This window comes from Penicillium diatomitis (genome assembly GCF_028827545.1).
Source record: "Penicillium diatomitis strain IBT 30728 chromosome Unknown utg000005l_segment0_segment0, whole genome shotgun sequence".
In the NCBI taxonomy this organism is placed as follows: domain Eukaryota; kingdom Fungi; phylum Ascomycota; class Eurotiomycetes; order Eurotiales; family Aspergillaceae; genus Penicillium; species Penicillium diatomitis.
Genome location: NW_026623177.1, coordinates 1,986,697 through 2,008,253, shown reverse-complemented (window position 1 = coordinate 2,008,253; position 21,557 = coordinate 1,986,697). Strand labels below are relative to the sequence as shown.

At 51.5% G+C, this 21,557-nt stretch overlaps 6 protein-coding genes across 6 annotated transcripts; 3 read left to right on the top strand and 3 right to left on the bottom strand.

Annotated features, from left to right (window-relative positions):
- Positions 1 to 383: 383 nt before the first annotated feature.
- N7539_005297 (Zn(II)2Cys6 transcription factor domain-containing protein) lies at positions 384 to 2,821 on the bottom strand (the record flags this gene model as incomplete). The annotated part of the gene is made up of 2 exons (XM_056934899.1): positions 384 to 484; positions 562 to 2,821. 2 exons carry the CDS (start codon positions 2,819 to 2,821, stop codon positions 384 to 386), a joined length of 2,361 nt encoding a protein of 786 aa, XP_056790093.1.
- A 5,281-nt stretch (positions 2,822 to 8,102) lies between these two features.
- Positions 8,103 to 10,676, top strand: N7539_005296 (CAAX farnesyltransferase subunit beta RAM1; the record flags this gene model as incomplete). The annotated part of the gene is made up of 7 exons (XM_056934898.1): positions 8,103 to 8,665; positions 9,101 to 9,229; positions 9,367 to 9,441; positions 9,574 to 9,704; positions 9,791 to 9,908; positions 10,003 to 10,281; positions 10,460 to 10,676. 7 exons carry the CDS (start codon positions 8,103 to 8,105, stop codon positions 10,674 to 10,676), a joined length of 1,512 nt encoding a protein of 503 aa, XP_056790092.1.
- A 4,170-nt stretch (positions 10,677 to 14,846) lies between these two features.
- Positions 14,847 to 15,393, top strand: N7539_005295 (uncharacterized protein; the record flags this gene model as incomplete). Its single annotated transcript, XM_056934897.1, has 2 exons — positions 14,847 to 14,871; positions 15,128 to 15,393. The coding sequence occupies 2 exons, from the start codon at positions 14,847 to 14,849 to the stop codon at positions 15,391 to 15,393; spliced, it is 291 nt and encodes a 96-aa protein (XP_056790091.1).
- A 920-nt stretch (positions 15,394 to 16,313) lies between these two features.
- N7539_005294 (uncharacterized protein) lies at positions 16,314 to 17,050 on the bottom strand (the record flags this gene model as incomplete). Its single annotated transcript, XM_056934896.1, has 2 exons — positions 16,314 to 16,584; positions 16,716 to 17,050. The coding sequence occupies 2 exons, from the start codon at positions 17,048 to 17,050 to the stop codon at positions 16,314 to 16,316; spliced, it is 606 nt and encodes a 201-aa protein (XP_056790090.1).
- A 1,076-nt stretch (positions 17,051 to 18,126) lies between these two features.
- N7539_005293 (uncharacterized protein) lies at positions 18,127 to 19,863 on the top strand (the record flags this gene model as incomplete). The annotated part of the gene is made up of 3 exons (XM_056934895.1): positions 18,127 to 18,562; positions 18,640 to 18,717; positions 18,797 to 19,863. 3 exons carry the CDS (start codon positions 18,127 to 18,129, stop codon positions 19,861 to 19,863), a joined length of 1,581 nt encoding a protein of 526 aa, XP_056790089.1.
- A 371-nt stretch (positions 19,864 to 20,234) lies between these two features.
- Positions 20,235 to 21,034, bottom strand: N7539_005292 (uncharacterized protein; the record flags this gene model as incomplete). Its single annotated transcript, XM_056934894.1, has 3 exons — positions 20,235 to 20,320; positions 20,503 to 20,815; positions 20,933 to 21,034. 3 exons carry the CDS (start codon positions 21,032 to 21,034, stop codon positions 20,235 to 20,237), a joined length of 501 nt encoding a protein of 166 aa, XP_056790088.1.
- Between the last annotated feature and the right edge of the window lie 523 nt (positions 21,035 to 21,557).

Genomic DNA, 21,557 nt, shown 5'->3' with positions numbered 1-21,557 from the left:
AAAAAAAGCAAAAAAAAAAAAAAAAAAAAACAACAACAACAACAAAGACATGATTCAGATCAGATGCGATCATGACATTTCGTTAAAAGGAGTGGGGAGAAGGACGCGCTTGCGCATCGGTCACGACTAGCGTAATGTTTTCGAATGAAAGGGCGACGTTCGTGTTCTTGAGTCATCCAGTTCGTGACTAAGGAATTTGGCAGATCGGAAACTGATCAACCGGCAAGGACGCAGAAGACTCGCTGGAATGAGAGCAGCAACGTTAAATTTAGAAGTCGTTTGCTCGTCAGGCGCATGTGGGCGTCAATCGTTGGAAGAAAATGGTGTCAAAATGGAACAAAATCAAAGTAAGCAGAGAAGATAATCATATAGACAAGTCGTGTTTAGTTGGCACGAATGACCAGCCGAGAGACAAACTTGTTCGACAAGCAGTCAAAGTCGTCACGGTTGAAATTGGTACCCGAGCGACCGCGAAGGTAGCTCTCTAAATTAAAGCCAGATTACGGTTAGTCTTCGGAAAAGAAACAAAATTTTGAGTGTTCAGGGGCGGGTCTTTCTTACCATGCTGCTCCACGTGTTGGCGGACCTCGGTCATGGTGCTGCATACATCGGGATTGGAGAAAAGAAGGTGGTGGTGCTTTTGCGAATCCCATTCGGTGAAAGGAGGCAACTTCTGAGATATGGCCTGGAACAAACCAACAATCACACCAACGGGCGTGGTCTCCATGTCGGTGCAGAATTTGTCCACAGCAGCGGGGTCCGGGGTTCGGTAGTGAGAGTCAAATTGCATCTCCTCCCACACGGCCAGAAGAATGGAGGCGAGCATGAAGATGGTCGGCCAATTCTTGAGCTTCTCACCGCTGTACACACTCGAGTACATGGCAGACAGCTCCTCAAGTACATCCTTTTGTAATTCACGCCACATGCTGGCCATGGCACACTTGATCTGGAAGTTGATCATGACGGGCGCCATAGTCCTGCCACGGAATTTGGAGCCCGGCTCGTTGATCCGCCCGGTGAATTCTGTCTCATCCCCTAGACCCTCTACCATGGTGACGTGAAGAGTCAGATTGTAGGCAATGATCAACTTAAGCGCCTTGCGGATGACGGGAAGCTTTGTGCGGTAGTAGTAGCGGAAGGCCGTCTTGAGCATCTGGGTTAAAAAGGGAGTGCCCTCGAAATAGTCGTCGACAAACTTTTCAAAGGTACCATTACCATCAATGTGGCGATCTAGGTAGTCTGACAGCATCGCGTGTGAGATTCCCTCCATGCCCGCTGACAGCTTCGCCGTCTCCACCTCATACGCGGTCGGTGCACGATTCATAGACTCCACCCACTCAATCTTGAAACACTGCTCATCCCAAACGAAGACCTCGCGTGCGGCAATTGGTAGGATTTGACCATATCCGTGGGTGATGTATAACGTGCGTTCTTGGTCCGAGAATCCCTTGATGTTGCCCACAGTGAATCCCACGGTGACATGTCGTTCGTAGTCGGCTTTCCAATCCTTCATGAAGTAGCCAATCTCCTTGATATCAATGCGCGTACAGGGCACCTGCCATAGCCGGGCGTGCGACGGTTGGCAACCCGCACAGGGCTCACCCTTGTCACAGGTTTTCTTGAGGAACTTGCAACGCAGACAAGCACGCAGCTTCCGAATCTCGCTGGCCTGTTTCCGCTGATCGGGCTTGAGGGGACCCTTTCGCTTACCGACCCGCTTCTCCGTCTCGGGCTTGCCCGTCTGAGACTGCTTGCGCACCTTGGTCTCGGCTGTTTTGGCGGCGATCGGGCTCTTGCGGGAGGGTTTCCTGCTGGGCGGTGATGCTGATGTGTGGGAACCGGATGAGCGAGTGGGCGAGGTCGACTTCTTGATGGGGACGGGAACCGGGATCGGGCGAACCATGGCTGTTGGGCTGACTGCGGACGGGGAACGGGACCCCGCCACGGAACCAGCTAGAGGAGAGGAGTAGTCCTCGGTCACCCGGTGGACCATCGAGGTACTGATCGGAGACGTTGCCAGGCTCAGGCCGGCACTGGTGTGATAGGGATAGTCCAGATGACCATCCGAGCCAGGGGAGCTGATCGGATTTGCGATATCGATGAAGCTGCCGTACGAGCCCGCGTATGACGACTCGGACAGACTGCGATCGTGCAGGGTTTGTGTGGGGTTGACAAAGATATTCTGCTCCGGGTAGCCAAAATCCAGGGAACGTCGGTGGTCTACGGTACTCCAGCCGTTGTCACTGCTCGAGAGCGAGCGAACCTCCAGATATGTGTCCGTGGGTGAGCTGCTCTCCAGGAGCGGGTGCGGGGCTCCGTAGGGAGACACATCGGGCAATCCATTAAACGCCATCGAGAGATCGGCCTGGAAGTCGTGATAGGGGAAGGACATCACGTCCACGGGCGCTGACAGAGGCAGCTGATAGGAAGTCGGATCGAGTAAGGCGGCACTCATTTGACCTTGGGGTCCGGCGGACATGAGATCCACCGGCGAGGTCTGCATTGCCATGCCATAGCTGGCGGTGGTGAATTGCGGCGCCGTGGACGGATCCTCGGGGGCGTAAGATAATTGTGATAATTGCGAGTGATGATGAGGGGTCTGTTGGAGTTGCTGATGGTAGTGCCAGTCGACCATCAAGTTGGGATCCGGGGCCACCGACTGTTCCAGAGGGTGACCGCTTGTTTGCAGCGGCGACAGATCATGACCATCTTCCGGGAGCGAGGGGTTTTGGTCAACGGTAACGGGCCATGATTGCGCGAGATAAGCTCTGGAGTCGTATTCCACCATCAGGCCGTCGCTGCCTATATCGATATTTGACATTCTTGAGATCGTATAGAAAGGATGTATGTGAGAGTCGCCGTGACCATCACCACTTTTGGGAGTTGAGATCGGTTGGTATAGTTGAGTGAGGGGGTTGGAAGAGAGAGGGGACTATGGGAGAGAGCTCTTCCACTACTTAGGACGACAGAGCCTTCTTCAGCGAGCGGCCAGTCCGTTACACGACCGTGGGGAGGGGGGGGGGGAGAGGGAAAAGTCGAATGCCGTGAGGCGGTGGGGGGTGCAAAGCAGCGGTGAGCGTGAGATTTGGCGCTAGGGAATTTTGGGGGCACCCCAAGTGGCCCAAGTGGCCCCAGTGGACTCGCAGTCAGTGTGCCAGTCAACTTCACTCAACGCTGAGATCTTCTCGGGACGACACGATCAGGATCTTGTCCGAGTGGAGCGAATGGAGAGGCTGGGCCCTGCACGAGTGAAAGTGGAGTGAGGCGCTTGGGCGATGCCTTTTTTGAGGAAGGGGTTTTTTTTTTCCGTTTTTTTTCCCGGGTATGATAACAAAAGCGAGTAGTATCTGATTCTGTATAGTAGTACTATAACCATTGAGTCATTGACAGGAGGTTCCCCAGTACATACGGAGAACCTTCTGTTTATACTCCACGGCGTCTACTCTGTGAGGTAGAGTGTTTGTTTTTCTTTATCAATTCTAGTACATATTTCCTCGAGATCTGGATTATTTCCCCCGATCACCCTCTCAAAGAAAACCCTTGTCTCGTTGAACAGTGTCAGTAAACCCAGTACTCACTGACCCCGTCTGTATAGTGTACGGTCCACATTTGCTCAGATTGATTATCACCTGTTATTTGAGTGCTGATCACTCGCGAGACGTGACCCTGTTCGACTTCTCCCCACCCGGCCATTATTCGTCTTAACTCTTTACTGCCACGCGGTCATTCCTCCAAGGCAAATCTGACGGAGGGGAGGGGCATTTGAGAGCTCTCATGATTGGATCGCCATGAGGATCAAGCAGGCCCCGTCTGGGTTCAAAGCAGCCTGTCGTTGAGTCCCGTGATCGCCACGCATTTTCTTTTGGGCCTTGGCCCGCTACGCCAGGTCATCGGGTTCACGGGCAAAAAGGGTGTGGCCAGGCGAACGGGAACGCACCTTGACCTGATGAAGGTGGAATCACGAGATACTCCGAGAGCGGAGGGTCATATCACCATTGAGGAAGTGAGACGGCACCAGCATAGGTAACATTGATGGAATGCGATCTGGAGGGCGCCGAAGAACGTGAATGCCTTCTGAAAGACGGCACCGGGCAATGCCACTAGTGTCACTGTCATGGACCTCGGAGATCCTCTGAATACAGCAGTACATAACTTCATACGGTTATCTCGGAAGGTCGGCCATAAGCCGATGAGCAATTCATCTAGTGCGGACTTTGTCGGTGGAGTCGTGGACTCGACATGAACCCATTGTCACGCAAGTCATGTTTGGCTTGCACAACAATCCATGGATTCCATACATAGTAGTTACCTGTACATACATCCGCTCATGATGGAGGACAATATGGATATATGCATCAAGGATATCCATTTATTACCCTTTTCTGACCATATGTCAACAACGCTACAGCACTAGTACTGAGTATCTTGTTCTGCCTGGCGACTATAGTACAGATTGCCTGTACCGAGTCTGAGGTTGCTGCAAGACTCCCCCAAACTGGTGCAAATTTGGTGGATCATGATAAGCCAGGAGTTTCATGGTGCCCGGCCGACCAGATGTTGAATGGTCGACATTCGCTGTGGAAAACATCAGCAACAGAGATGCGCCTCTCGGCAAGAACTTGAACTTGCAGAGAGCGTCTTAGCAAGTGAGCAGCTGATGGTGTCTCCCAAATAAGTCACCCATGAGCTGGTCATCTTTCATGAGGTACAGTACCAATATCAGTCAAGCGACCTACGACCTCGTGGGACTGTCGTGGAGCCCTCCGACAAGTTACCAGTCCAGCAAAGCAGAAAACATGGACACTGGGACAGAATGACGGGTAGGACGGTCGGAACGGAAGATCAGTGGAGCCTGACTAGTTGAGACTTGAGAGGGCCGATAGAATCTCAACCACACGCTAACTGGATTCTGGTATCGCCGCCCAGGCCAACGCTCCTACTCCGGGACACCAGCCTGAATGGGTCTAGCGCGGAGAATCCAGAGCATAAGGTACTTTACCAAAAGAGGAAAGACTTGGAGCCATGCAGGCATGCACAACCTTTGGAACCGCGACAGGGCGTGGCAATACAAGAAAAGTCGCGACTGCATCCAAGGTCGCTCACCATCACCGCGTGAGATGACGGGTCGCGATCTGACGAGGCCAGACAGGTCCAGGCGTCCACGACTCTACAATCCCGTTCAACACTCTACATTCTACACCAATGACTCGACCTTTCGGCGCGGACAGGATCACAACTCTAGGGCGATGACAGAATCACCTGCTTCATATCACCAGAGTCAGTCTTTTGAATCATACCATTAGAATCTATCCTGCTTCGGCAAAACCCCCCCCCTTGTTCCAACCGGATGCGCAAGCCTCCTCGTCAATTAAGACCCCAACCCCAACCCGAACAACCGCCTTTCGTTCCCCAACTACTACGCCCCGAAGAACCCAGCACAGCAGATCAAGCAAGTCATTAACCTTCAGTAGCGCCCATTCTCGGCCGAGCATCATGAATCGTGAAAATCGGGCCAGGAACCCACTTTTGGCGCTTTGAATCTTGGATGGTACTCCCATATGGGTCTGCTCTGCACTGCTGCAGTCTGCATGCTGCATGTACCTGTACACTACGACTGTATATCCGACATCGTACACACAATGCGCTGTACATGTGGGGTCAGGCTCCCACCTCGGTGGCCTGTACTTTTTTCCCTTTTCTTCCGTCTGCCTCCCCCCCCCCCAAAAAGCAAGCCATCGTGCCATGAGATCCGGAAAATTCAGACCCTATCATCCTGCAGAGAGTTGCGGCGCTGTGTGACTCCCTGCCTCAGTCAAACGGAGGTCATGGCTGAGAAATGTTGATCTAGGAGGTAGTCAGTACTCTCGATGAGTCGATTGACACCGGGGGGATGGACCGGACGTGGTGTTCTTGTCTGAACGTGAGCCCCAGCACACAGGGAGAATTACGTTTCTGTATATCAACTGGCCGAGTAGATGAAACACCTGACGAACGCTTGCAGAGTAGGTCCTACGAGGTAGTACTAGGCAGTAGGCACTAACTAGTAGTGGTACACCTACTGCTTCATACGCTGATGAGTCAAATGCCACCGAAGCTGTTCAACGTGGGGGGTGGCTGACCGTTAATCCGGGAAAAGAGCAGGGATCATTGAAGGTGACACCTTTTTGTCTACTACTACTACTACTACTACTACTACTACTACTTCATAGTTCGTGCTTCGTACAGCTACTCAGTGCCGTCCTCGGTGCGATCACTCTCTGAGTTGGTGGCACTCGACCAAAGCTCTCAGGCCGGACCCATCTAGTGGGAGATCGGTTCCATGACGCCGAGCCGAGTTCTTTCTCTTCCTGGGCGTTTGCAAGAGCCCAAAGCACAGGGTATATGATTAGCTTTTGCGCTATGATCGTATCCGACCAGGATCGTCCTGTGGATCGCTGCCATCGTCACGAACTGGTCTAAGCTTGGAGTAAGCATTCTCACGCCGGACGGAAGTATGTTCAGTACAAAGTTGTACACACATTCTGAAACAACTCCCGAATGTCTCATGAGAAAAGAGATGATGTAGTTCGTTGGATGACAAGAGCGAAACGAGCCAAGTGTAAGCATTGCTAGTCCGGGTACTCGGAATGAAACTCCTGCCTGATCCTCCCCTTTGCAGATCGGATCATCCACAACCATTTCCCCGCAACTGCCCCAGCAGCGTGGCATTGAGCCCCAGTTCTGGAGATATGTAGGGAATCCTGGGTCTCGCTCATGAGGGCATGACAATGACAGGTCGCAAAATACTACTCCTGCGCTCGTCGCATGCACGCCAAAATGCCGAGGAGACGACAAAGATTGCAAAAGGCAACAACCTCCGACGAAACCTACTCGTACCTCGCGATCCTTGACAAGGCCAAGATGCTGGGCCGCTTGGACCTTGAGGCGCGGTAGGTTCATACCTGCAGCGGGGAAGACAAAGCTAACACCAGCATAGAGGTAAGGAGAGACGGAATAATCATGATCAAGGCGAGTACTAAGCGACTTGGGACTATCTCCAACAAGGTTTCGTCGGGAGGGTTCTTGGAGGAGGACTGTACCCCAGCCGCTGCGAGCGGGAGGAAAGGCCAGACAGTAGTAGTATCTAGCGCGGTGATCATCTTCGGTCTTCAGAGCCCGCCGTGCCGTCCAGGAAAAAGACCCTTGTATCCATGCTCAAGTGACAGATCAGATTTGCCGTTAAACCTTAAGGTACTCGATCTGAGCTCTCGGTCGTGTGGAATCCAGACGATCGAGGGTAGACCGGTTCAAGGTGCTCGCTGAAAGAACGAAGTAGTACTGCGCTTACTCCTCCCGCCCTCGTAGCATGCGCACCTGTTGAGATGGAAGTCTTTGGATTTCCCTCTTCATACGAATTGACATGCTGAAGCGACGAGAAACGGAGCCGTGGAAACCCCACTGTAACCGAGTCATGAACTATCTGGGAGTTCGTTACGTCGAAACGAGATGCTGCATCGAAGGCATTCTGCAAGTCAGTCACGGTTTCATCCTGCAGCTTATGGTCACTGATCTGCGGAGGACAGCGCTCAATACGCAATGATCGAGGTGTTCGGAGTGACTTGAGGGACAACTTGTTAGAGGGATGACACGCCGAGAAAGACGCTGGACAGTGACACTCTCAGCTGTATAGAGACTCGCAGTATTCCGCATGATTATCAGCATGTGAAACACATGCTTTGGCCATGCCTCAAGTCACGTCCACCACATTCAGTACATGGCAAAGCTTTGATGATAGACGCAGCTACTGTAGTGGTGGTACCCAAGGCAAAATAGAACCTCCAAATTTCTCTCTGGATCTAAGAACTCAGAAGCATCACAAGTGGCCGGGCGGAAGACAAAGAAAGAAAAAAAAGTGGGGGGAACAATCAACACGGGGATAGCCACACCCATTCATCACCGCCAGGACAATACTCAGGCAGTCTCTCCAGGGCCAGGGTTCAATCTTTGAACAAGCTAAGCAGATAGTCCATCAATTGCTCCCAATTAGTGGCAAGTCTCTTTCTTTGTCCTCATCCAACATATCAGTCTCCTCCTTTCCCCATCTTCCGAGTGTCCTGGTGTCCATGCCACTCACTATCGCGGGGCGACATCGACGCAGAGTTCGTTTCCCAGCCGCTAACCTTCTGCCGGCCATCACATCGACACCAGGCATAGCTGCGCAGGAGAAGCACCACCAGCAGCAGCCGCAGCTTGGACTCCAGGATCATCCCCCCTTCCAGCCCCCATCCAAGTCCAGTAAGTCGGCCAAAGTCGGCAAATCACAAAAGTCAACCACCTCATCCGGCATGGCCACGCAACATGAGCCCCGACCGGGGATCCCATCCTTATTCACTCAGCCGCCGCCAATTCGTGACCCGCTCACGACGGAGACCATCCAGCTGCAGGAGACCACCCTGGAGAAATGTCTAACCTTCCTCAAGGGCCTCCACCCGTCCCAAACTGGTCCCTTCAATGCAGCTGGGGTCCCTGCTCTGCTTCGAGAGGATCACGTTGCGTATCTGTATGAATCGCTGGAAGATTATCCCGCCGGCTTTGTGGCAATGGATGCCAGCCGGCCCTGGATGGTCTACTGGGCTTTGGCCGGATTGACCTTGTTAGGCGAAAATCCTACGCATTTTCGGGAACGGTAAGTGACTCGACCCTGATGTTGTGATTTGTCTCATGGTAGGGGCTCGGGAGTGGGCGACTCGGGAGTGGGCCATGCATGCTGCTTCTTCATCGTGGCCACAGAGTCAAGATCGAGATCTTCCACCTTTCTTGGTGTACACCGTGCACGTTGTGCATGAAATGATCATGACTTGGCCGTCCTACCCGGTAGATGCGGCCTTGGCCTGATATCTTGGCAGTCGTTTCGCACCGTGGAAGATATTTCAAGGCGTCATGTGCACAGACGGTTTCGATGAACACCCAGAGCCATGGTCTGGAGTCTGCTCCTCATGCTCTCGAGCACTGCATTGACTCCGCTATTGGATATAATGATTCTGCAATCGGAACATAGACTGACTCGCGACCCTTTTCGGTCCCTTCCTGCAGGGTGCTAGGAACACTTCGTCCCATGCAGAATGCCACTGGGGGGCTTTGGTGGCGGCCATGGTCAGACATCACACCTGGCAAGTAGCTATGCAGCCGTGCTCGCACTCGCCATGGTGGGCGGCACGGAGGCCTTTGCATTGATCGACCGCGAGGCAATGTGAGTGAGATTGTTTGGCTCATTGACACCTGAGCTTGAAGCACGAGCAGAGAAGAACGACAAAAGCTCTGTGCTGCGCGATCATGGTTTCAGCAGCCCATGTATACCTAAACCACCTTCTGACCTCGGCCTTCTAGGTGGCGATGGCTCGGCCGCCTCAAGCAAGCAGATGGAGGATTCAGTGTCACCGAGGGGGGCGAAGAAGATGTGCGGTAAGTGACGACCACAGCAGGTGGCTGCAAGTGATTCTGCACTCTGTGATTCTGTCCTTCCTTTCCCCACGATCCCGGCGGACATACGCACTGGAGCCCATCTAATTTGGAATAATCCTGACCCAATATCAGCGGTGCGTATTGCGCGTCAACTATTATCGCTCTGCTCGACATTCCCCTCGCATTGCCGTCTGATGCCAAGAAAGCCCGAGACGCCGGCTTTGAGACTCTGACTGAGGGAGTCGCAGAGTATTTGTCGCGCTGTAAGAGATTGAATCACCTTGCTTTCCCGATAAAGCCCCGGTGGTGATAGAAAAGCTGATCATTTCCGTTTACCTCTGATCGTCAGGCCAGTCCTTTGAAGGTGGCATCTCAGGTAGCCCTGGAGTGGAGGCCCATGGAGCTTACGCGTTCTGTGCGCTTGCGTGTCTGTCGATTCTGGGAGCTCCCGAAGAGACCATTCCCAAGTATGTATTCAAGGGTGCCGTGTACCGAACCGAAGCCTAGTACCTGTTTTGGCATCCAAGTTCGTCGCCCTTATACTGACGTGTGTGCTTACAGGCACATGAACATCCCCCTTCTGCTCTCCTGGCTATCTGCCCGTCAATACGCTCCGGAGGGTGGTTTCTCTGGCCGCACCAACAAACTCGTTGATGGCTGTTACAGTCACTGGGTCGGTGGATGCTGGCCTCTCTTGCAATCTGCATTGGACGGCAAGCCGCAGACTACGGGCGTGCCATCAGAGACCGTCGGTAGCCTTTTCAGCCGCGAGGGTTTAGACCGGTACATTCTGGGTTGTTGTCAGACTCCTACCGGCGGGCTTCGAGATAAACCTGGCAAGTGAGTACTTAACAACGTTCTCTCCCCGCCCTGTCGATGTCCGCAACCTACGGAACCCATACTGGACATCCACGTCGAACCCTTATTCCCATCCTTCACATGGCTGATTTGGCAACCCAAAAAAAACAAACAGAAGCGCCGATTCATACCACACATGCTACGTTCTGACAGGACTTAGCGCAACCCAACACTATCACTACCGCACCAACGTAAGTGTCTCTCCTGGGTCGGCATTCGAATCAGCTTTCTCTTGGCGATCTTCACCCATGGCGGCGGAAGAGGAAGTGTACGAACCGGCGGACCGTCTAGTCGCCTTCCATCCGCTCTTTGTCATTCCGTACCAAGCGGCTGCGAATCTGCGGCTTTGGTGCGAGAGCCATCCGATTTCCGTGTAATGTGTGAGGATTGATGAAATACGAGTGGCTAGGAGATGCTGCCCTTTCCTTCAATTAAATAATTACTTGAGGTTTATCATCATCCAGATGGTGGACATGGAGTCGAGGCCTTTTCGGCCATCATCCAAAGAATAGAAGCATAAGATAAGAGTCAACAAGGGACCATTGATCCTTTCCACATGATGATTGTTGGGTCGACGTCCTGATACTTGCATCTCATACCGCGCGATGATCTTGCCAAGCCTGATCTCTCAGGCTCGAAATTCAAGAGCATCATTCATGACCTCGAACGGCAACCGAGATTGACAAGCAATACGATGGTCGTGCTTCTGGAAGCTTGGATGAGATGGGCGATTGTCCGAGTAATCATGTCGTCCATAAATTGACTCTCATGCGGATGCACGGAGGCGTCTTTGATCAATCGATCGAACTACTAGGCCCAAGTCACTGAAAATTCAAGAGCCCAGGGAGTGGTCACGACTTCGGCCTCAAGCCGCATATGGCATATACCAGAGGCACTACAGAATATGTTCCACCAGCATGACAGTCCAACGAGGCTCTTCTCGACCTGTCTTTGACTCAATCCCTAGTTTGGGTCAAATCCCAAGTAAGCGCTCACAAGTCTTCTCCAACGGCGCCACCAAGGCGACTGAGTCGCTGTGTTCGAGTTTCTCAAGCTCAATGACCAGCAACGGTCAACCAAGCACTCAAGCGCGCACAGGTACGGAATTACCGAGCACCAGTTACTGCAGAAATGTATACCTGCATTCTGCTATTTGAAGCAACCGTTCAGTGTCCGTCGCACTCGTAGTTACTCTACATGCGCTGCACCTGGCCTATTCGGGTAATCGTCCTCGTCCAGTTCATCTCAGATCCGACAGGCGCGCAGATAAAGAACGCTGATTCCTCCCCCTGACCCCTCCTCTCACCCCCACACAGCACTTATTTGACAACTCATCAGTGCATCTCCTCGCATGAGTTTTTCTTTGAGTAACTTTGATGAAGGGCGTTTGCCCAGTGTGTCTTTCGGTACGAGGGTTAGCCTTTCGCTGTGGGTGGCTACAGTCGATCCCAGTATTGTTGGGATTGACCTTCTACGCCGACCCGCTTGTGTTGGCGTCGTATCTTTTTCTTCTCCCCTCGAAGGTTGAGAGCGTCTACTATTCATAGTCAATTGGAAGATCTCGACCGACGACGAAGGGTGACACAGTCAAGAGATCCATCAGCACAGCCAGACTGTTTGTCTCGACGCTGGAGAACCCCCGGAAAGTCTCATCCAACACATGCACCCTGCGCGACATGGGAAGACCAAAACCAAATGATCCAAGAATCAAACGGCTTGATTCCAGGTTCAGCAAACAGGCATTGTGGCACTGCACTCACAGATCCTGCAAATTGCGAAGCGGCAAAAGCCCAATGCAAAAGGTCAGAAAGTTGAGAGGCTACTACGGAAAGAGTCACTGACAAACAGCCTCGGTATGTTACATCTACGCTAGTGTGCTCTTGGTTAGATTGAATCTGTTTTGTTTACCATACTATTAACAGTAGTCTCACAGACTACAGTAACCAGTGAACCACGACAATCTTCTTACCGACGGCGTGTAAAGTTGTTCCTCCTTTCTAGTTCCTACTGCTTACCCTGCGGGGCATGCAAACTCAAAATAGCCCGTGATAACCCGCCAGGGCCGCCACGAAGGCGTCTTGGCTGCTACCGTTGAGGGGCGAAAGTACAGATTATTTGATTCATTGCCAACTGCCAACTGCCGTGTTTCCTGTCTCAAGAGGGAGACAAAAGGAATCTCGTAAGGTGACCGAGAGATTGTAGTGTTTCCGTAAAATTGACCCACTGGCCATCAGTATCTGTCTGAACCATGCAATCCTATGATAATGTCCCTGACTGACTCTTATCAGAAATCCTGGTAGTCTCCGGACTTTGCTCAAGACAAGAGATTGTGGTACTTCAAGCCTAGAATAGCTGGCTATTTGTTGCTTACTAGCGTCCTTTTTTCTAGTTTGCGCCTGCCTCCGTTTCCTCCGCGGACCATGGGTTTGCTCTCAACGCATGACTTTGACGCTAATCTCGAGAATGCTTTTCACGATCGAACTTTAAGCCTTCCGGCGAGCAACCACCATGTCATTTTCGACTGTCCCACAATTCGTACGACTGACTCGCATCGGAAAATTTCATGTATGCATAATCATCCCTGCTCGCGCAGGATTCTCATTCACCTATTTTGCAGCAACATGATCGTGTATCAAGATGAATTTGCCTCCCAGCCCCTCTTATTATGTGCTCTCGACAAGGATAAGGGACTTTCCTCCTCACGATCAAGATCTGAGCCCAGGAAGTGTGTTCCTCGGCCTCGTTCGGCCTCTTTCGGCCAAGGTGATTCGATTGGCGCGGAGCAATGCCAGCGCATCAGTGCTGTTCTCTCTAACATCAACCGTAACACTTATGAGCGTGCAGTAGTACCCCGCCAGAGAAAGATGCAGAGTGTCCATTGGGCTTGGAAGACTGTCGATGGCAATTAGAGACGGTTTGAGGGAGCGCTTGCTTTCACCCCAATTTAGCGCTGGCACTCTGCGGTTTTGTTGTGGATAAGACTGATTCTCGAGGTTTCCAGTGATCTTGAGAAGCTTCAATTGCCTTTTAATGTCGAGTGCATTGGCAAAGACTAAGCTGGTCGTATAGGCATGTACATTGATCAACAAGGTCGTACACTATTTCTATGCGTGGAGCAGAGTTCTGCTCGTCAGAGTTACTACGTTCAGATCCCTACTCGAAACGAGTCATTGATACATGTAAAAAAAAGAGATCAATTGACATTCTTACAAATGCCCTAAGTTAGAACCCGAGCTTGGAAATTCCACCAAGCCACCAGCGTGAACTTATATGCAGCAAAGATCAAGGTCCGTGCTGGCCTTCTTGATATGCAGCAAGTCTCACGATCAGCCAGTCGCCAGCTCACTAGTCGGTTCCACCAACGCATGAACAAAACATTGGGCCTCAATGCTTTGCATGCGCTTAGGAAGAGAGCTCCGGTCCAGGATTGACTTTTGCGTCCTTGTGTGCTGGTCGAATCAAAAATGTCTGATTTTTCTCGAGCTTCATCCACCTTGGGATGTTTTCTTCCTGGCGCGTCCCGGACAGGTTGATGAATTGACCAGGGGCATCCTGACATGCAATAATGCCAGACAGCTCATCGAGGAGCGATCAATGTGTCAACGTATCGTGATTAGCATGTGTTTCCGCTGAGACTCCGATTTCCGTATGATCAGTATGGGTGTATTGGTTCGCTATAAATGGCAATACGCTGATTGAAATGAGCTCGCCAACTGAGTGAATTGCGGGCTTGCTCCTCCGCATATACGCCCTTCGAAAATATCCTTTTTTCGAGACTTCGTCGGGATAACGGTCCCATGTAAAGTACAGTAGTCAAGATTTCAGTTTATGTACTAGTGGCAAAACAACAACCTCTGTCGTGGCCAAGTGGAGCCCTTTTAAATTCTCGGAGACTTCAAGTCTTCATTCTTTCTCAACTTTCGTTCTTTACGCTCCTCTCGTGTCCCTCAAATCCCATCAGATTTTTTTTGACAATTGTCAGCCCAAGTGCGTTTGTTAGCTCGGTCCTGTCTAGAATCTCGATCATTCCGAGTTAGTCTAATGCGTTCCATGCAGAGAAAGAGAGAGACATCAAACTAGAACTGTGGCTAGCGTCTGCTGTTCCTGATCCACAGTGCTCTGTTGTCTTTTCTGTTCCAATCGCCCTCTATCGGTGGACCCAATTGAGCTGTCAGACTCGGTCCTTTCAGCAATATCAGATCCTCACCAACAGCATTGGGCATCAATTCTTTCCAACCAGGCACACGCTGGTATACACACACACATTGCAACCGCCAGGGACTTTGGTCAAAGCTGCAGATCATTTGGGACCCGAGCCTCAGCCCTACCCGTCGCCTCAAATCTTTCCCCGAAAACGAGTCCGACGTCAGACAGGGCCAAGCCTCAACGACGACACCCAATCTGCTATTCAGACATCAGAAGTACTCGGCAGTTTGAGCTCTGCGGAGTCATTCCATAACCTGGTCATTCCAAGAATTTGGGGCTCCTGCTTTTGCAGACTGGGTACCGCTCAACTCTGCATTTATCGACATTTAGGACCTTTCAAGATGTACTACATGCTTTACCTTGCGAGTAAGTGGACAGCATCTGCCCTGGTATTTTATTTCAAGGGTTATATCATTCCTTGGATCATGAAAGAGCCCATCGTCATCTCCACCTTGGAAAGGCATCGACATTGGATCTCTTACCATTTCCGCTCCTAACACCCCTGTCTGGCTCTGTATTCCTGCATTGCCTCTCTTTTGACCTTTGCTTTTTCCTCCCCAAAAAAGCCAAATTTCTTAAATGACCACGAAAAAAAAATAAGGCCCAATCTAATATTATTCAGGTCTCTGTCGCCGCCGACAATGGCCCGAACCATCCTACAGGTCCAGCGCCACAAGGTCCGGCTACACTTGCGTGGTCCGCGTACACAACCGCGAATATCACACAGACGTCTACTGCGAGTCGGAAACACTCGCCCAGGAGAGTGCCGCCATGCGCGCCTACCTGATTTGTCGCAATTTCTCCGTCAACGACGGGATGTACCCTGCTGGTCATGATCATGGAGGTGTGGTTCAGGGAATTCCGGTGGCAATTGGCACTGGGCGCTGAAATAGCTATGAAGAGCACTGGGCGAGACTGAGACGGGCTTTGGGATACCTGATTTGAGAGCGATACTGAACCGAGTCGGATTCGAATGGGAAGGAGGGCTCGTCACTGGCGGCTAGTTGGTGATGATATCAGATGGGTCTGAGCAAGGTATCAATTCATCTGGCAAAGGCGTCTAATCATGATGGACTTGGTCGTGCAGACAACGCCTTGATCATGATGCCTCGTCCATTGCGAGAAGGGCGTTCGTGCTGGCTCGCGGATTTGAATACCACGGGGAAAGTGGACTGACGGAATCATGCTTTACGACGACACGACTCATGAACGCTCATTGGCACTTTTACTCTTCCAGTTCTTTCTACCATGATGACTGTATGTTCTTGCTTATTATAGATGGAAACACTCGGCTCTTTCGCAAGGCAAAACACATTCAGATCTCTATTTAGCTTCCGTTGTTGTTGAGGGGCTATCCTTTGCAAAGCTTTGTGGATTTCTCAGTCTCACGTAGTTGACCAGCTAGACCGTACCATTGCGGTCTGGCACCTGATTTGATGTTCTCGATCTCCAGCTGTTCAATCAGATGTGTGTTGGGTGGAGGTTGAGGAAACCAGAGTGCCTTAGTAGTCAGCGTCGCAATGCTGTGAACGAACAGCTCTACAATAGGCGTATCTATAAAGGTGCCTCGAGCTTCGAGCCTCGAGCCATCGGTATGAAGATGCGACACTTTCATGCAGAAAAGTCCCTGAATCCTTCACAATATCTACCATAATGCTGATTAGAGACCATTCGCCAATAAAGCAGTCTTGTTGATAAAGTCTTTAGAAAGAATTGAGCGCCCTGGATAATTCGGCCATCGTCTCCACACATGTCTGGAAGTAACACGAACAATTTGCTCCGCGTTCAGGATGTGTGATTCGAGTTAACTAAGCCGTTCCATTCTCATCTGACCTCGAACCCTGTCTCCGACGAAGACCTTCGTTCTCCCGCCGAAGTTTCTCGATCTCTGCCTCATACTGCTCCAGCGAATCTCGATTTGCAGTCTCCAGTTCCTCGATGATTTGGAACACCCGCCAGAGACGCAGCGCAATAACCAGGGATCCGACCTCCTCCTCCATACCTCGGAGCAAGACCTGGATGAAAAAGGCCACGAGAATGACAAGAGAGTCGAAGACGTGAAACCAATTTGAAAAGTATCTAGGGGTGATGGCTGTTAGAATACGCTTTGGCTTTGGCTTTGTGGAGAAGGGTACGGCGGGAAAGACGAAGGAAAAGGAGGGCGGGAAAAAAAAGAAAAGAAAACGAGAGCCAGAAGGAGAACAACTTACTCCATTCCAAAGCTCAGGACCGATATACTCAGTTCCACCAGGAACAAGCACGAAATGATCAAGCCTGTAATACTCAATCCTTCCTCGACGATGCTCCATTCTCGGCCTTTCTTGCCGCCGGTCTGCTGCCATTCGCACACGTGTAGTTGAATGAGAAATTCCGCAAAGCTACAGCAGACATCTATCGTCACTAATGAAAGGATCAGATAGTGGCCCCATCGGGAGTTAAGAAAGCTTCGTGCTTGTCTTTTCCATCTGGTGATGGTGGGCTCTTCATCGTCTGAGATGGAAAGGAGTGGTTGAAGCGGATTGTCCTCTTCAAGGAATGGTCGCATAATGAAGGTTTGTGCTATATGGATGGATCTGATTGAGTATATATGGGATACTGGTCGATTATCCTGCCCTGGGGCTTGAAGAAGAACTTCAGATTTAGTTGCAAACCTGGGGCTTTGGGCCGTCGCGAATATGAAGCTCCCCAAGCGTGATCAGGCCTCTTATTTAATCACGTGAGTGGGAAGTCATTCCATGAGATCGAGGAACAACAGTTTCGTCCAATTTTGGCTGCTTGCGAGGTAGGTCACTTTGTAAGTTTTTTTTCCCAATTGTTCCATCAACGATGCGGACCATCAACTTAACCAAGGTAAAGCACTGTGCAACCCGTGGTGCCTTTGACTGATTGCCATCGAATAGTCGACGCCAAGTATGACCAGCAACGTGCTGACCGAATTTTCACGCAAGACTCGCCCTGCAGGTATTTTGAGGAGACTATAACACACAAGTTTTGTCCCGCAAAGTACCACATAAGTCATTCAAAGAAACAATGATCCACCTAGATGATATTCTAGAATGAGATAATTGGCGACGACTTCATCGAGGTCCCCGTTATCTTGCAAAGATTCCTACAGCACAACTTTTAATCCTCAGGTGGAGGTGAGGGTCATTGTAGCCTAAGGCATTCATAGCGGTGTCACTCACCAGCCACAACTACACGCTGCACACGCGCGCCTCCCTCAACCCCGCACCGCCACACTAGAGCTTGGCAGATGGAAGCACGTTGCGTGGCTCTCATCTGTTGACGTCACTGCGCATCGGCGTCCGGCCAGGGCATCGTAACTCAACCGATGAGCGTACGTAGGCTCCAATGGCCGTAAATTAATTGCATCCGAGTTGGCCCCCCCCTGACTATTCGGCCCAAGCTCAGCGTTTGGCACGAAACCCTGCTCGACAAGCTTCGTCCAGGGGTTGAGGCGCGTCTCATTATTTCTCTGGACAAGCAACACGTCGTTATGCGTCATGGTCACGAACTGACCGAAAGTTCTTCCAGCGTCCTCATAATTCCCTCCATCGCGTGCCGTCGGGGCCACTTAGCAAAAGTTCTCACGTACGTCGTCAGTAATTCGTCAGCGCACAAATGCGATCAGTATTACCTGGGCGCACCTCCTTTGGGGTCTTGACCCGGGGTCAGCAATGGACACATCGCCTTGGGTCTCAGGGACTAGCGTCCACGACGAGGTCGATCACTTGTCGAACTTCTTCGGGGAAGCTGCCCCTGCAGTCATTGCTGTCTTCAGCAAGTCGAGCTAGGGTAGCCGAGACCTCATTCTTAGCATCCTTCCCACTCCAGCAATCGCTTACAGGACACACACAAGTTCGGTCATTCAAGAAGGCCAATTACACTGAAAAGATCCAAGATAATGAAAGAACGGAGGAGATCTTGGAAACACTCTCAGAAAGGGAGGATATGCCTCCTCCTCAGTCTGGAAGTACAGCGCCCCAGGACGCTAACGAGGAACACAATCCTCATTCGAGTGAGCAGGCGGATAAATGGACCGAACACTTGACCAAGGGTGCGTGAATTGTCGCCACGGTATAATGTTACAACATGCACTAATGATGACGTTTTATCTTTTCTTTCTCGCTGCAGGAAAGCTATTGACTACACCATCGCGTCTCTTCAAATTGATCATTCCCTTGACGACGCCGCAACAGGGTCACGAGAAGGGTCAGTCGGCCTTGGTCCTCCTACGGCTCCGGCGCAAGGCACGATGGGGGAAAAAATGGCTGACAACTGTCATACATAGGAATCGAGCCGATTGGCATCCTCGTTCATCCCCAGCAGCCTTTGTCCTATCTCGAGAAATTGATTCAGTCCGAAGTCCCACCTATCGAGGGCGAGTTGGGAAAACGTCCCCCAGCGGTTTCCTTCATCGCACTTCAACACGAAGACAACGCCATCAAGCCGAAGAAGCGGGTCGAGGACGAGTTTGATCACAAGGTCAGCCCCAAGGATGTCGATTCTGAAGGCCAAGACAAGAGCAAGATCAACGGCCAGGGCATTGAAGGCCGTGCGCCCGTTGAGCAGCGGCGACGATCGCGTGAGGAAGATGTAAAGACTTACAGCTACCCTCGAAAGACGGATGCGAGTCTCGACCCGCTCAACGGCGAACCCGAGCGCTTTGTGCGCTGGTCACAAGCTACCGAGATCGGTGACTTTATCCGGGATGCGTCTCGAGTCGGCGAATTTGTAGTCATGATCGAAGGCGCGCCTTCAGGATTGGGTCAGATCAGAGTGACTGTGCCGTCCTTCGAGGAGCGCACATACTTCTTGCGTCTGCGATTGCGCAAGCTTTCTCGGCGAATCCAAGCCATCGCGGATGTCAAGAGCGAATGCGACGCTCTGGCCCACAAGGGTGCGCAGCGTGTTGCGGTCGGGGGATTCGGTATTCTCGCCACTTGGTGGTTCACCGTGTACAAGCTCACGTTCGAGACGGATCTCGGATGGGATGTGATGGAGCCTGTGACGTACCTCGTCAGTTTGTCTACGCTGATGGGTGGGTACCTGTGGTTCCTGTATCACAATCGAGAGATTTCGTACAAGTCGGCGCTCGACTTTACGATTAGTACCCGCCAGCGGAAGCTCTATGACAAGTTCAACGTGGATCTTCAGCTCTGGGAGTCTCTGATCGACGAGGGAAAGACCATCCGTCGCGAGATCAAGACCATTGCCTCGGAATATGACGCTGAATGGGACGAGCGTGTCGACGAGCAAGACGAACGTGTGACCGAGGAATTGCGTCGGAACCGGAAGAAGGATGAGGAAAAGAAGAGCAGGGATGACAAGGCCTCGGAGAAGGGAGAGGATGATTGAGAGAAAATTGAGTTCATCAAAGCTGTCGGTGTTTCCCTTGTCTTTTTTTTTTCCCCGTTTTTTTCCCCCTCTCGACTTCGTGGGCATTGTTTGGATATATTCTTGACTCTTGTTATGATATGCATGCGATGTTTAGGGTACCTGGACAGGACGTAACATAGCGTTTGCGGTCAGGACAGTTTGGCTTGTCCCAAACTTCATTATTAAATTAAGGTTGTGCTTCGCTATTTTTCTCTGAAGCTTTTCAGTCTTTTCCTTTCCTCCCATGTCGAATGAGACTGGCCACCCATTTGCCAATTCATCACGTCTCAGCGCAAGGATACGAACCATTCCCTGAAAAGATAAAACAAAACCTCCCTCTCTTCCAGACATCACAACGTCCCATTCCGCACCGGATCATAGTACCCTTTCTTCTTTGAGGTAGTCTCCTCCGCTTGCTTCGTCCTCTTATCCAAACCTGTACATATCTCAAGGGCACAAAGTCCCCCTCCCATCACAAATTAGCCCACCATCATCCTCGGCAACAATCCAATTCAAGCAGACCCAAAAAAGCCCAGCATCAAACACAGACACTCCCCCCCCCCCCCCAAACACCGGATCGGGGGACCCAAAAAAAAAAAAGGGTAACATAAAACATACCGGAATCGCCCGCTGCACTCTCCCCCTTCCGCCGATTGCGATTATTCCGCACATCTCTGGAGCGAAAAACACTATACAACAACCAGCTGGCGACCCAATTGGGCCCATACTCGCCATTTGTGCCGCCTCGGTCGAAGAGCGGCCGCGTCAGGGGGCCCGAGTTCCGCCAGATTTCCATGATCGCCCAGCGCTGGTGATCCGGGCGGATGTGGTGCCAGAAGAAGGGAGGGCGGGTGTTGGGGTCGGCGCGGACCGTGTCGAGAAGATGGGTGGTGTCTTGGTTGAGGTGGTTGTAGACGTTGATTGCTTCGTCCTTTTGGTGGAAAGTGAGGGTTAGCTTTTGGGAGGGGGGGGGGGGGGGGGGAGTTGACCTTGATAGCTGGAGGATGAGGTGTGGCAGTGGGTTTCTTTCGGGGCGAACAGAACGTACTCGCATGGCTCGGTAGTATTGTTCATGTTGAGGGTCTTGAGGGTTCAAGCTGAGCGCACGCATGAATTCTTCTTTGGAGACTCGGGGACCGACGGGTGCCATGGCGATGAGTGGAGAGAGAGGGAGAGTGAATGGTGGGTTGTGATCGTGAGCTCAAATCATAAGAGTGGACAGCTTTGGAGGATTAGAAGTAGGAAGGATGGAGTATATGGTTGACGATATGGTGCGAAGAGGCAAGGCACAAGCATTCAACTACCAGGAGCAGGAGTAGGAACAGGAGGAGGCTGCTGGACTGACAGACGTGATCAAGTCTGCAGCTTCTCAGGTGAGAGCGATGAAGAAAGACGAGGACTGGGACAAGCAATCCAAAGAAGCAAAAGCTACAGTCCGGAAGATCAAAAAGCAATCGTCTCCATCCAAGAGAGATAGACAAGCGGTTTATATCACTAAGCGAGTCTCGTGGACTCCATTGCCAGCGATAGCAGACCACCGTCTTCCTCGACTCCTGCACGACCGTTCATCCCATCCCAGCACTGGAAACCGATCGAATCCGAAATCATTGCTGGCCATGTGAAAAGCGGGTCGAGCTGTCATCATTTGGCAATCGGCTCACTGACGAACGAGG